The following is a 12,877-nucleotide window of genomic DNA, read 5'->3' as shown; positions in this document are numbered from 1 at the left end:
CATTCTGGCTCTGCAAACAGGACTGCGTGGGTGGGGGTTTGCCCTCCACGAGGAGTGTTACTGACCTTGGTGGCCCTTCTCCCGGTCCCCAGCCCTTTGGCCATGACATCCACCCTTATTTCTGGCAGTGAGTTTCCCACGGGAGCAGCCCCCGTGGTGTGCACGTGCCCAGTGCTGGCGTTGGCTGCAGGAGGGCCAGGGATGATGCTGCTCTGCTCCAGCTCCTGCTGGGATGTCAGTGGTGGCAAGTCTCGTAATGTTTGGTGAGACTTTTTTTTGGTCCTTTTCCTAAAAAAAGCTCCATCTCTTGGAATCACATGAATCTACTCAAAATCAGATTTTTTTTTTTTTTTTTTTTTTTTTTTAATGAGCTTCTCTGCCCTCCTGCTATCAAATATCATGAAGTACAATCACATATCAGAAATCAAATGAAGCCACAATATGTATTTACATCCCACCCTGACCCCAGATCTCACATTTTTGAAGCCGTTTCTGACTGAGGCTCGATTCGGGGCTTGCTGCCAACTCAAGTCCAGATCCTTGCAGGTTTCCCACTGCTGGCTCCCACCGCACGCCACTAGGAGTTCCCCAGGGAGCAGCACCCAGAGGGCTGTGGGTCTGAGTGGGGAACATGGCAAACCCATCCCCAAGAGGGCAGGCTCCAGCCTTTCCCTCCCTGAGCATTCGATCCCTGCCACCATGGGACCTGCAGGCCTCAGCCTTCAGGACCTCATGGTCATTAGCATTGGCCTAAGCCTTCACGACACTTATAGGGCCATTGTGGTCACCCATCGGCACGTGGCTGGTTGCCAGGTCCTCAGAGGGCTCCTCTCCCCCACCAGGAGGGCTTTTCTTCTTGAGATGGTTCCTCTGGTGCCTCTTGAAGCAGCTGATGGTGGTGTGGCTTTCCCCATGCTCAGAGCAGATGATTTCTGAGGTGGAGTTTCATGAGGGTGGCCTTCTGTGAGAAGCCAGAAGAAGACCTTCTGCCACACTGGGAGCACTGGAAAGGAGCCTTGCCTGTGTGGACCCGATGGTGGGTAGTCACGATCTCCTTCCTCGTGAAGTCCTTCCCACACATGGCGCACTTGGACAAGTAATCCCCATCACAGGAAGGAAATCTCTTCTCCTTCATGGTTTCCACACTGCTGGCAGGGTGTCCTTTGTACACCCTTGCCTCTGCTTTTCCTATATGAAGTGTACAGACCGGGGGTGGTGGTGGTGTCTGGAGGCTCTGGAGGCTGCGTGGCTCTGTTCTTCTTCCCAGCTGTCCTCAGGGGAGTGGGCTGCTGTGCAGAGCCAGGGGCTTTGCTGCCAGAGGAAGAGCTGCTGCTCATGATCCAGCCAACATATGCTTTTTCTTGTCTTTATTCAGCTTCATGGAGATTTTCTTTTGGCAGGGGGAAGCTCTCATTTCTGTTTCCTCATCTCAGTCCCTGGCCTGGCTCCCATTTTTAGCATCTCTTTCATGTCACTTCTATTTTCTTCAAACCACCACACTGTAACCTGCTGGCCAAGACATGAAACAGAACTGCACCTCAGTGCCAAGGCTGGAGAAAAAGCATATCCAGAGCTGTGCTTTTTGGAGGAAGTTCTTGAATTGCCCTAGCTCCTTGTTCAGCTCTTAACTCTGGCATCAAGCTATCCCCTCTGCACCTGCTTCTGCATCATATTATTTGCAAGTTTTTCCGGATGTATATCTGCATTTTTATTTTATTTTATTTTATTTTATTTTATTTTATTTTATTTTATTTTATTTTATTTTATTTTATTTTTTATTTTTTTATTTTTAATTTTATTTATTGTGTGGAGAATGTTTGTTTTATTCCCTTTTTCCTTCCTGATCACTACTCTGGTTGCAGCCAAACATGGGAATACAACAGGCTTGGTCACATCGCAGTTGTCCTCTTAGGGCCGTGCATGCTGTTATGTCCATCAGCAGCATTTATCCCCCGTATTCATTCATCCCTGTTAATTTAAGCACTTAGGAAATCTCAGGAGTTCTTTATTTAAAGCAGACCTGGATGAGTGTGTGGTAGTATCTGATCTGCTGTCAAACCAAGAGCTTATTGCACATAAACTCTAGAAAAATCCCATATTTTCCCCCTTCTTTTTTTTTTTTTTTTTTTTTTTTTTTTTTTCTGGAGAGAAAACAAACGAAACAACAGAAAACACCACATGCAAATCTAAACAACCCCTTGAATATCTGTTATTTTAACCCCTCAGTGAAACATTTTGTTTTAGGATAGCGTTGACTCTGAATGGAAACAAGCAGTCCTCCATCCTCGAAAAATGAAAACCTTTCATCTATTTTTTAAATAAAATGGTTTTTAAACTTTAAAAAGCTTTCCTGGTTTTACAATTAGTTGTCCTCATTTCCCCCTTTTTTTCTGTCAGCTTGAAGTGTTCATGAACTTGTAGTGAAGTGAAAAAATTTCCAGAGGAACAAAAACTTCCTTTCCCCCTTTACTTTAAAATGCTTCTTGGTCCCATGCCAACTTGTGGCCAGAGGGACCTCCAGGATGAATTCAAGCCTTTGGCTCCTTGGCTGGGATCCAGCTCAAAGTCGAGAAGCCTCAATGAGGCACCTAAATTCAAGTGTCTCCAAATGACACGTAGGGAGACAGGAGACCACAGCAGCAGGACAGGTGCTTTAATCCCAATTTAACCTTCTTGCAGGGGAAGCTACTGAATTTTGGGAAGGCTGTCCAAAAAAAGTCATCACACGGTACTTACCTCCTGGTCACATCTGAATCTTTAACTAGGGAAAGCACCAGGGCTGGTGCCTCTGAAACAGCAGCTCCCCAGGGAAGAGGCCAGACAGAAGCAGGAGACGAAAATCAGCTTGGGGTGGAAGAAAACAGTGAGCAGCAGCCTCCCCTGGGACAGCGGTCCTTTTACAAAGGATAGCAGCGTGCTGTAATCACCTCCTGGTCAATTAGCAGAGAGCCACAGGCCAGCACTGCCCACCTCACCCACCCCATCTTTGGGGCTGCTCTTATTTCCAGGCTAACTCTGACCCTAGAAAAGGAGGTCACTGATTTTTCTATGACCTTGTTCAGAAAGATTGCAGGTGGGGACCTCTCATACTCTCAGTCTTTGCTCCTTCAAAGCAGACCTCTTAGTGCCAAAGCAGACTTCTTGTGCCTTGTTCCAGCACAAGAAACCTCTTTCAAGGAAGGAGCTGTGCTTTTGGTCAGGAGATGGAGGCAGTGGATCCAGAGGGACCTTGGCAGATCAGCTTGAGAACCTGGTCCTAGCTGCACCACGGATGGCATGAGAGGTGGCTAAGGGGGTGGGAGGTAAATAGTCATTCCCCATGGAGACTGCTCATCATGAGCAAATGAAGGATGTGTGGAAGGGTGTGATGGTGAGTGTCCTGTTGCTCATCCAGTTTTCACAGTCATCTTCTCCCTCTCCTCACTCCCTATCTGTGGGGACACCAGGCTCCCTGCAGCCTGGGATTCTTGAGGAAGTTCTCACGGGAACCGTCATGTTCTCAAAAGGCAAGTAAACATCCCAGGGTACTTATGTCTGAGCAGATGTTTGCTCTGGCCCCACAGAACCTCTCATTCCCACCATACCATAACGCGCTGAGCACCAAGCAGCTCTATGCGTCCCATCAAAGCACAAAATACACACTCTTGTGAAAGTGCTCCCCAACACAGCCTGCCCCCGTCTCTCCTCCAGGCATGCTGCATGCTGGAGGCAGAATGATGCTGAGCTGATACGCACAGCCAGGGAGTCAATGAAATGTTCAAAAAAAGCCTCACAGCCAAATTCCTCCTGAAATCTACAGAAATAATGGACATGGATAGAAAAAGTATGGTGAGTGTCTCAGTACAAGCCCTTCCTATCCCACTGCGCAACACTGGAAGAGTTCTTTTAAAAAGTCATTGGAGCTTGGATCTCTGACCCTTAACTTGTCAATGTTTGCTGTGATTTAACTCTGCTGGCTTCAGCCTGACCACACTGAATTTACTGGGGGCATCCCTTTCACTCAGTGACTGAAACTGCTTAGTGAAAGCTTACAATGTGGTTTTCTGCATAAAATCAGTGAAGTGAAGAATAAAGAAGAAGAAAGTGAAGAAAATCTGGATTTTAAGCATTTTATTATTATCCAGGAGCTCTTTTAATTTAGGGAGAAAAGGAGGAAGGTTATTTTGCTACCAGGGTGGGTGAGGATTTGGCGTTGTTCTGTTCCCAGATAAATCCATTTTCCCTCAGGGAACTTGGATCATTGCATGGGCCTGATCCCAACACCCAACATGACCAGCAGCAGCAGACACCAGACCTGGCAGCCCAAAATGTCAGCAAGGCTCCTCTACGGAGGGGTCCTTAAGGAAGAGATAGTGTCTTGTCCCCTTGTTGGGCAGACCCTGGTGGTACCAAGGAGGTTTTGCTTCCAGCACTGCACTCCCACAGGTGGGACGAGAAGGGTAGAGATTACCTCACATATGAAAATGGCCATATTTAGGGCATCATTTCAGGTTCTAACACTATAGTGTCATTTGAGATGGTCTCACACATTCTTCCTGACCTCCAGTTGCTCATTCAGAAAGGTCAAGGCCTTCCGTAAGGCCTGTGTCAGTATGTGCCAGCCTTGTGCAGATACCTTATGGCACTTCACATGGTACCTGTGTGTGGGTACGGTGGTGAACTCCCCTGGTCTCCTAAGTTGATCCTTCACCCATAACCCTGCTCAGGCAATAATCATCAGTGGTGGCCGTGATGAACACATCTGGCCTTGAGAGCCAAGTTGGGTTCCAGTTTCAGGGGACATAAATCCAAGGGCTAACCAGATATGGCTGGTGCACAAACAGGATGAGTAGTCAATTGTCTTACCCCATAAACAGGGGACAGCCCAGAGCCCATGGAGCTCTCCTGTAATGCAGTGGGCTTCATGCTAGTTTCTTCCCCTTTAGCAGGGATGCTCCTCAAAGTTACTCCTTGAGGTCGAGAGATTCCTTACCTATGGCAGATAGCGAGCAACTAATAGCTTGCTTGCTGAAACTTTACAAATGATTTGCTAAGCACACTGAAACTTTGTAATCTTAGCTAAGTGATATAAAGGATTGATTGTGCATATAATCCTTTAGGCATAAACTGTTAAATCTGGGATTGGGATAGGATCCAGTCATATCTAGACTCCTTGAAGCTTGGATGGCAAAAGGGACTCAATTCTGCACCTTGTGACTCAGCAGAAGGGTCTCTGATGCTTTTAGTCCGACCCTGTCTTCTATGCAGTAAATGATCAAGTGACCTTGCCATCACGAACCTTGCTAATGTCACATTTACCATTAGATCTTTGTTCAATTGCCATCTCATTCACAATTAAGCCCTGCTAAATCACTATTTTCATCAATAAATATATTGCTGCTTCTGAGAGAAGTACATAATTCCTTTTGTGAAAGGAATGGGTCACCAGCTGGAGCCCCACGGTCTGTACGTTGGGGTCTGAGCTTGCAGAGCAGTTCTCGGAGAGCAGTTCTTGGAGAGCTGGTCAATGCAGTCAGCAGAGCCCATAAGGCTCTTCACAACCACGTCCATTGGGCCACCACTGGCACCCATCTCACTCTGGCTTTTATTTCCTGGCATATTATGGGTGGAAAGTAGTGTGGTTCTCTCAGTGACAGCTGATGAAAGCAAACCCACAAATAGAAAAGAGGCTCACTTTGTGTGCTTTGTTCTTTAAATACTTACTTTATTGAGAAGATATTACAAACTTTTAACACGGATTTTCTCCAGAAGCTGGGATACCCACACTGGCCAGTGCAAGACCCAGTGACGGCCAGGAACGCTACTGATGTTGACTCACTGCCTCGTCCAGGTCAAAGGAAGGGCACAATAATACAACAGGAAAAACTCCCATACCAGATCCTCTTGCTGGTAAAATCTTTTACAGCACTACGCTAGACTAAGAAACGGGAAATAAATGCCGTCTGGTGATTACTTTTCTCCCCAGTGAAGGGCTCTGATGTACCTCTGCTCCTCAGCAAGCCTAACAGGAGCTGTATTGCTTTTCAAGATGGCTTAGCCACATTCTTCCTGAGGAATAGAGATTTCCAACCCATTCTACTACCAAGGCTGACCCTTGGACTCCACTAAAAGATCCTGAACTTGTGGTTTACCCCTGTATATCTACCTTTTCTGCCCAGAAATGATTCTCAACCAAACCAGAGAGATTTGAGGGGAAGCTTTCAGATCAACCAACTTGGCTAAGGTTCACATGCTGAAGGCTTGGATAGAGAGGGAGGCTCCTTCAGAAGCTGAATCAGAGCTTGTCTTGTTGTTTGGAATCGCATCCTAGGCATGACTATATTGAAGGCTGAGAGACTCTAAACACCAAAATTGTGCTGTGCTTTTGGGGTTTGGCAGCTGTATGCAGAGCTGGGCTTGAGCCACCACAACAAAGCACCTCATCACAATGGTGTCCAACTAGGTGGTAGAGGTGAAATGCAAGTACCATTTGTCCTGTTCCCTTCCTAACCTCTGTGCCTCAGTTTCCCTGCCTGGAGAGGCAGCTGCTGTAAAGCAGTCAGTGCAGCCAAACAGTAGTTTGGGTCCAAAGTGTCACAGCAGGTAGCTGCATGACTTTCAGTGCCACCTATATTATGCCATTTGCAAAATATCCTGCAAAGTGGAGGTATGTGCCTCACAGATGGGGAGGGAGCTTCTTTTTTTGCACAAAACCAGAGAGGTAGAGATACTACTTCACCATGGAGCACTTTCCCACTTGTCCCTTGGACTCTACGTATTACAGCAATACAACAAGCCGTAATACGTCTCTTTAATTTGTTGTGCCCAAGTGGCCACATAGCAGTGCTGCAAAGAAATCTTGGGGAGTGGCTCATGGATTCATGGACTCCCTCCACATCCCCACTTCACCAGGGACTTTCTAGACACAAAGATCCCTCTGGCTGGGGAACACTCAAACACCATCGTTGGCAGTAAGTGATAAAGAACTCTCCATGCTTTTGAGTAGCTGCACAGTCCTCTTTACACCAGGGACAGGAAGAGAAAGCATCAAAGCATCTCAACAGGGAAATAGTTTCCAGTTTTCTCGTCCATAGTCTGAAGACCTGTTCAACTAATCCTGCTGCTTGATTTGAATTCCCTAAATAATGCCCAGTAAAGTCAGTATCCTACCACAAGCCTCACAGTGACAGGCAGAGAAGCAGGCAGCTGAGAAGCAGCACCAGTGACAGCTCAAGCTGGTGGTCGCTGATGCCTCTGGGACTTGTGGCAAAGGCAGTCCTGGTTCATCAGAGACATAAAAGCACTGAATGCTAAGAAAAGTCATTCTTAGTTACATCCAAGCAGTGGGGCTGTGGGAGAGAAACCAGAACTCAAACTGCCAGCCTCTGGGCCAGCTTTGAAAAACAGTCATTGATTTTGCTTAACTTACTTTCAGGGACTTGGCTTAAACCAACTTGGGAACCTGGTTTGGGGCATTCGAGGCTTAAAACCCTTGTCTGTTTGGCAGCAACTACTCCCACTCATTGACTAGCAATTCAGGTCCATCAGCCCAGTGGGATTCAGGTGTGGATCAGAGCCATGAGAGGGGGAAGAAGAATGTGGACCCCTTCTTTAAGCCCTTGCTTCAATGGGCTAGGATCCCTCCAGCTTTCTCGGAAACACAGTGATATAATAAAATTAAAGCCCCCTCTCCCATCCCCCCCCCTTCCCCAGCCCTCCTGGCTACACAATGCCCGTGCAAAACAATTTTGGCATCCACAATTTTGGCAGGCCTTAGAGGCACAAGCATCCCAGTACCAAGGATGCCAAGACCTCATCCCTCCATCTCCAAGTAGATTTAGGTCAGATATTAGGAAGAAATTCCTTCCTGTGAGGGCGATGAGGCCCTGCCCCAGGCTGCCCAGAGAAGCTGTGGCTGCCCCATCCCTGGCAGTGCCCAAGGCCAGGCTGGATGGGGCTGGGGGCAGCCTGGGCCGGTGGGAGGGGTTCCTGCTCATGACAGGGGGTTGAAATTAGATGGGCTTTAAGGTTCCTTCCAACCCAAACCATTCTGTGATTCTAAATCAGTTTCTGTCAGGGCTCTGCCCCCTCAGCCTCGCTGTCCCCTCAGGTTACCCACCCCACCCCGTGGTACCACACACACACGGCCGACAGAATTTGTCTCCCAATTTCCCAAAGGGTTTTCCCCCAGAAGCAGGTCCCAGGCCCTCTCAGCTCTCCTCTTCACTTTGCATGGGGACCAACGCTCCCTGCTCCATATGGTGGGGCCCACCACCAGTCCTCATGTCCTCCCCGCGCTTTGCGTGGAGGGCAGCTCCTTCCCGCGCATGGATCTTCTGGTGCCTCCGCAGGTACTTCTTCAGCCGGTAGCGCTTCCCACAGGCCCCACACTTGTAGGCTCCCCCTCGGGAGTGGAGCAGCTGGTGTTTGATGAGATGGCGCTTCTGGGGGAAGCACTTCCCGCACTTGGTGCACTTGCAAGGCCCCATGCGGACGTGGATTGTTTGGTGTCGGAAGAGATTGGCCTTCTGGTTGAAGGTCTTCTCGCACTCGGGGCACTGGTAGGGCTCCTCCTTGGTGTGGATCCTCTGGTGCCGAACCAGGTTTGATCGCTGGGTGAAGCTCTTCCCGCACTCGGTGCATTTGAAGGGCTCGCTCATGTGGAGCCGCTGGTGCCGGATCAGCTTGCGGTTCATGCGGAAGCTCTCCCCGCACTCGCTGCACTTGTACGGCCCCTCGCTCGTGTGGATCTTCCGGTGCCTGGTGAGGTTTGATTTCTGATTGAAACTCTTCCCACACTCGGGACAGGGGAATATCCGTTCACCTTTGGGAGCTCCTTTCATTGGGAGATCCTTCTTGGACTTGGATTTCTCCTGGGTCTCTAGTATCCCCTCTTTGGTGGGCTGATTGCATTTCTTCATCTTCCTCCTTGGGCTCTGGCACTGCTGGTGGTCAGCCTCCACACCAGCTTCCTCTTTAATCTGGATCCTCTGGATGGCACTGAAGTTTGGTCTCTGCCCACAGTGGATCCCAAACTCAGTGCTTTCCTGTGGCTCTTCCTTCACCTGGAGCACCCTGTTACCTGCTACAGGAGCTTCCCAGTCATGCTGCCCATCACCATCTCCTTCCTTTTTAACCTGTCTTTCCGATAAAGCCATCACTGGGATCTTTGGATCAAAGAGCTTTCTATAGTCCACATTTTCTTCTGGCTCTTCCTTGATGTAAGGTTTCTGGCAGGCTATCGCAGTAATGTTTTCTGTGTCATCACTGGGTTCCTCCTTTGTCTGGGTTTTCCATGGAGGACTTTTTGGATCAGATGGGTTTCTGGGTGCGCTATATCCCTGGGCTCCACCTCCTTCATAAAGCATATATTCCAACACAGTCTCTTCTGACTTAACGGCAAAGTCAGACTCCTCTTTAATCTGGATGACCTGGAGAGACACACCGTTGATGTGCCCCTCGAATGACTTTTGCTTTGCATGGTTCCTCTGGTGGACGTTGAAGTACCGCTTGGTGCTCAAGCTCTTCCCGCACTCAGTGCATATGAAAGGCCCTCCCCGAAGGTGTATCTTCTGGTGGGCCAGCAGCGTGGCGCTCTGCCCAAAGCACCTACTGCAGTCAGGGCACTTGAAGGGCTTCTCCCGCTTGTGGATCTCCTTGTGGGCGGTGAGCGTCCCCTTCTTCACAAAGCTCTTCCCGCACTCGGTGCAGGCGAACGGCCTCTTCTCCGTGTGGGTCCGCATGTGGATGCTGAAGTAGATCTTTGTGCTCAGACTCTTGCCGCAGCGGACACAGAGGTAGGGACCACCCTTGGCGTGTGTCTTCTGGTGGGCGGCCAGGCATATCTCCAGGCGAAAGCAGCGCCCGCACTGCCCGCAGCGGAAAGGCCTCTCTCCTGTGTGGATGCTCTGGTGGGTCGTGAGGTGGCCCCGGGTGGTGAAACGCCTCCCGCACTCCCCACAGGTGAAGAGCTCCTCCGCCGTGTGGATCCGCTGGTGTCTCTTCAGGTTGCCCTTCTTGCTGAAGGACTTGCCACACTCCTGACACGCGTGTGTCTTCAGCACCACGCGCTTCACCAAGTCCCTCATGGTGGCAGAGCGTTGTGCCCAGTGTGGTGGCACCACAAAGCCACGGAGTGATGGGGACGGACTGCCTGGGAGGGTAGAGAAACCATCAGGACATGCACATCAAAGTGTACTTTTTGTACTTTAATGGATGCATTTTATTCCCCATGGTGGATAAAAGGGTGCTGCCTCCGAATGCCAGCTCTAGGCCAACAAGGAGCGTGTGGTCTTCTTCATTTCTCAGCCTTCTTTCACCTCAGCTGCAGACGCAGTGTTTGTAACTCCATCTCCTGCCTTCTCTGGTCTCCTGGAGAAGCTTCCTTGGCATTTGTGGAGACTCCGACTGCTGGACTGAAAACATAAAGGGAAAATTAAAGCATTATTTTTACTCCACCAGCTTTGTTCACTAGGTAAACACAACGGGTGGCACCTTGGCTTCTCCATGGGGGCCTGAAGCTGAGACCTTTGAGGCCTTAGCTCCGCTGGACTCCAACAGAGACAGCAGGAGCAGGCTAATTTCCCCTGGCAATGAGGGGATTTGAGATGCCCTCATTGCTGCAATGACACTGAGGTTTTGGTTCTACTATTGCTGCACTAGTGATTTACTCTCAGAATAGTTCTTTGGCCTTTTCCCAAGAAGATTTATAAGTAAATGATCAATTTACACACTTTGCAGTAACTGTTGTAATTGTTCCCATTTTTTAAGGAGTGACTGTCCAGCAACCAAAATCCCTCAAGCCCATTAAAACCAAAGAAAACCAAACTTGACACCAACTGCAAAACTGGGGTGTGCTGCTTGGGGCTGGCAGACCTTCATGTAGAGGGGAAGACAGGTCAGTGATGTCCTCGGTGTGCAGCTGGAGAACTGAGAAGAAGAAAACTAAAGCAACTTTGTCCTCTTCACAGAGGGGTCAATCAGCAGCAGGGCCTGCGTCCTATGGATTGCCATTAAAAAATAAATGAGGGCCATGAGAGATGTGAGCAACATCTCCTATCAAGACTGTGAATTCCAGCAGGGAAAGGAGCCAGAAGGACCAAAGGGAGGAAGATATTGATGCTAGAAGTGTCTGTCAATGAAAGTATATGTGGCTGGCCAGGCTAATACTGATGGCACTGATGGCTGAAGGTGCTGCTGCCAAAATCACCAGATATGGGGCAGGCTGCCAGCAGAGACACAGGCTGCCAGTAGGGTTTGTCCCTGGAGCTCAGGGTGGCTGGGGATGCTGGGGCTGGGAAGATGAGAACCTGGGGAGCCGGTCACTGAGGTGTAGCGGCTGGGAAATGGGGTGTGCCGAAGGTTTGGGGATAAGCAAATTTGGAGTATAGACATCCATATGCAACAGTGGTGCAGGGTTTGCAGCTGTACACTCCTCAGAGGAAAAGGCTCCAAGTGGTAAATGAGGAGGGACAGATATTTCTGATTTCAGAGGACAGTTATACTGGGGAAAGTTATTTCAGATTTAGTTGCAGTGTTTGTCCCCTTCAGCTGACTCAGTTGGCTCCCCACTGATGTCTGGAGGTGGTTCCACCACCAGATCACAACAGTGTCCCTGTCTGAGCTGAACTCACCACACTGGACAGAAGAACTACAGAAAAAAGATAATATATAAATAGATAAATAAACACATATATATATATATATATATATATATATATAAACTCAACTACCTGCAAACTTTCTTGAGTCAGCAGAGACAAAGCACACACACCTGGAGTAGGATCTGGGTCTAGAGTTTGCTAGTGGAGGGGAGGCTTCTGGGGCGCCAGCCCTCTCCCCAGGTCGGGGCACAGATATTTGCCCCTACAACTTGTTTTAATTCAGCAGACCAAGCCTCATCACTGGCCAGGCTGCAACAAAAGAGCTCAGTAAAATTCAAAAGCATCTTTTTTACCCAGGAAGGTCACCCAGCCCCTGGGCAGGCAGTGGATTCAGCCTCCAGCCACCACGGACCCTGCAGCTGGGAAATCTGTAACAGTGCTTCACTTGCCTCCGGGTTTGGACAAAAAGCACCAAATTGCAATTAGCATAAACCAAATTGCAATTAGCATAAAAGAAGAAATTCCTCCCCGCTTTCTTCCTTTCCTTTTCTTTTTAAGCATCCAGATCCTACAGATCCAAATCCCGCCTTTCCTTCCAGCTCCGCAACCAAGGGCAGCATCAGATCGCAGGGAGGGTCGCTTCGCATCGCATTTGGGCTACCCGGACACATCGGTTGGCCCGAAAAGCATCTTACCTGGGCGAGCCATCAGCCCTTGGCTGGCATTTCTCTCCTGCGGGGCAACCAGGGCCACCGACGTGCTTGCCACTCGCCCACGAACCGTTCTGCGGCCGCAGCTGGGCTGACCTAAAGGAAGTCTGCGGCCAGCTCAGCGAGAGCTACCGGAGGAAGGGTGAAGCTGAACAAAGGCAGGGAGCAGAGGCTGGAGGAGCGGGGGGCGGCCGATGGACGAGGGTTCCCACGCCACCGCTGCACTGCTGCTGGTGGTAGTACTGGGGGGAGAGGAGGAGAGCCCAGCCCCATGAGCATCCCTGTGGTCCCCTGGCAGCCTGGGGCTGGGGAGGGGAATGGGAAGGATTGGGGGAGGATTAGGGGGGTCTCCGTGCTGCCTCCTGGGAGTTGTAGTTCTTGGCCAGGTCAGGATGCGGCCGCTTCTGGCAGCAGCATGATGTGCAGCTGCTGTCTTGGTGCTGAGCACATCCTTCCTCCCCCCCAGGCTGTGTGCGGCTGGGAGCTGCTCAGGGAGGTGTTGGGGGTGGAAAGATGCGGGATAGGGGGCACTGCTCTGACCCCACCGGGGGAAGCAGCCAGCGAGGCTCCGCACCAGCAAAGGAG

General features: G+C 49.8%; 1 protein-coding gene across 1 annotated transcript; it reads right to left on the bottom strand.

Annotated features, from left to right (window-relative positions):
• Window positions 1-8,189: 8,189 nt before the first annotated feature.
• On the bottom strand, window positions 8,190-10,067 carry LOC311207121 (uncharacterized protein; the record flags this gene model as incomplete). Its single annotated transcript, XM_084283022.1, has 1 exon — window positions 8,190-10,067. One exon carries the CDS (start codon window positions 10,065-10,067, stop codon window positions 8,190-8,192), a length of 1,878 nt encoding a protein of 625 aa, XP_084139148.1.
• Window positions 10,068-12,877: the final 2,810 nt, after the last annotated feature.

Source organism: Netta rufina (assembly GCF_964035555.1).
Source record: "Netta rufina genome assembly, chromosome: 2".
In the NCBI taxonomy this organism is placed as follows: Eukaryota; Metazoa; Chordata; class Aves; order Anseriformes; family Anatidae; genus Netta; species Netta rufina.
The sequence above is the reverse complement of the archived record's forward strand: the minus strand, read 5'-3'. Positions and strand labels throughout refer to the sequence as shown.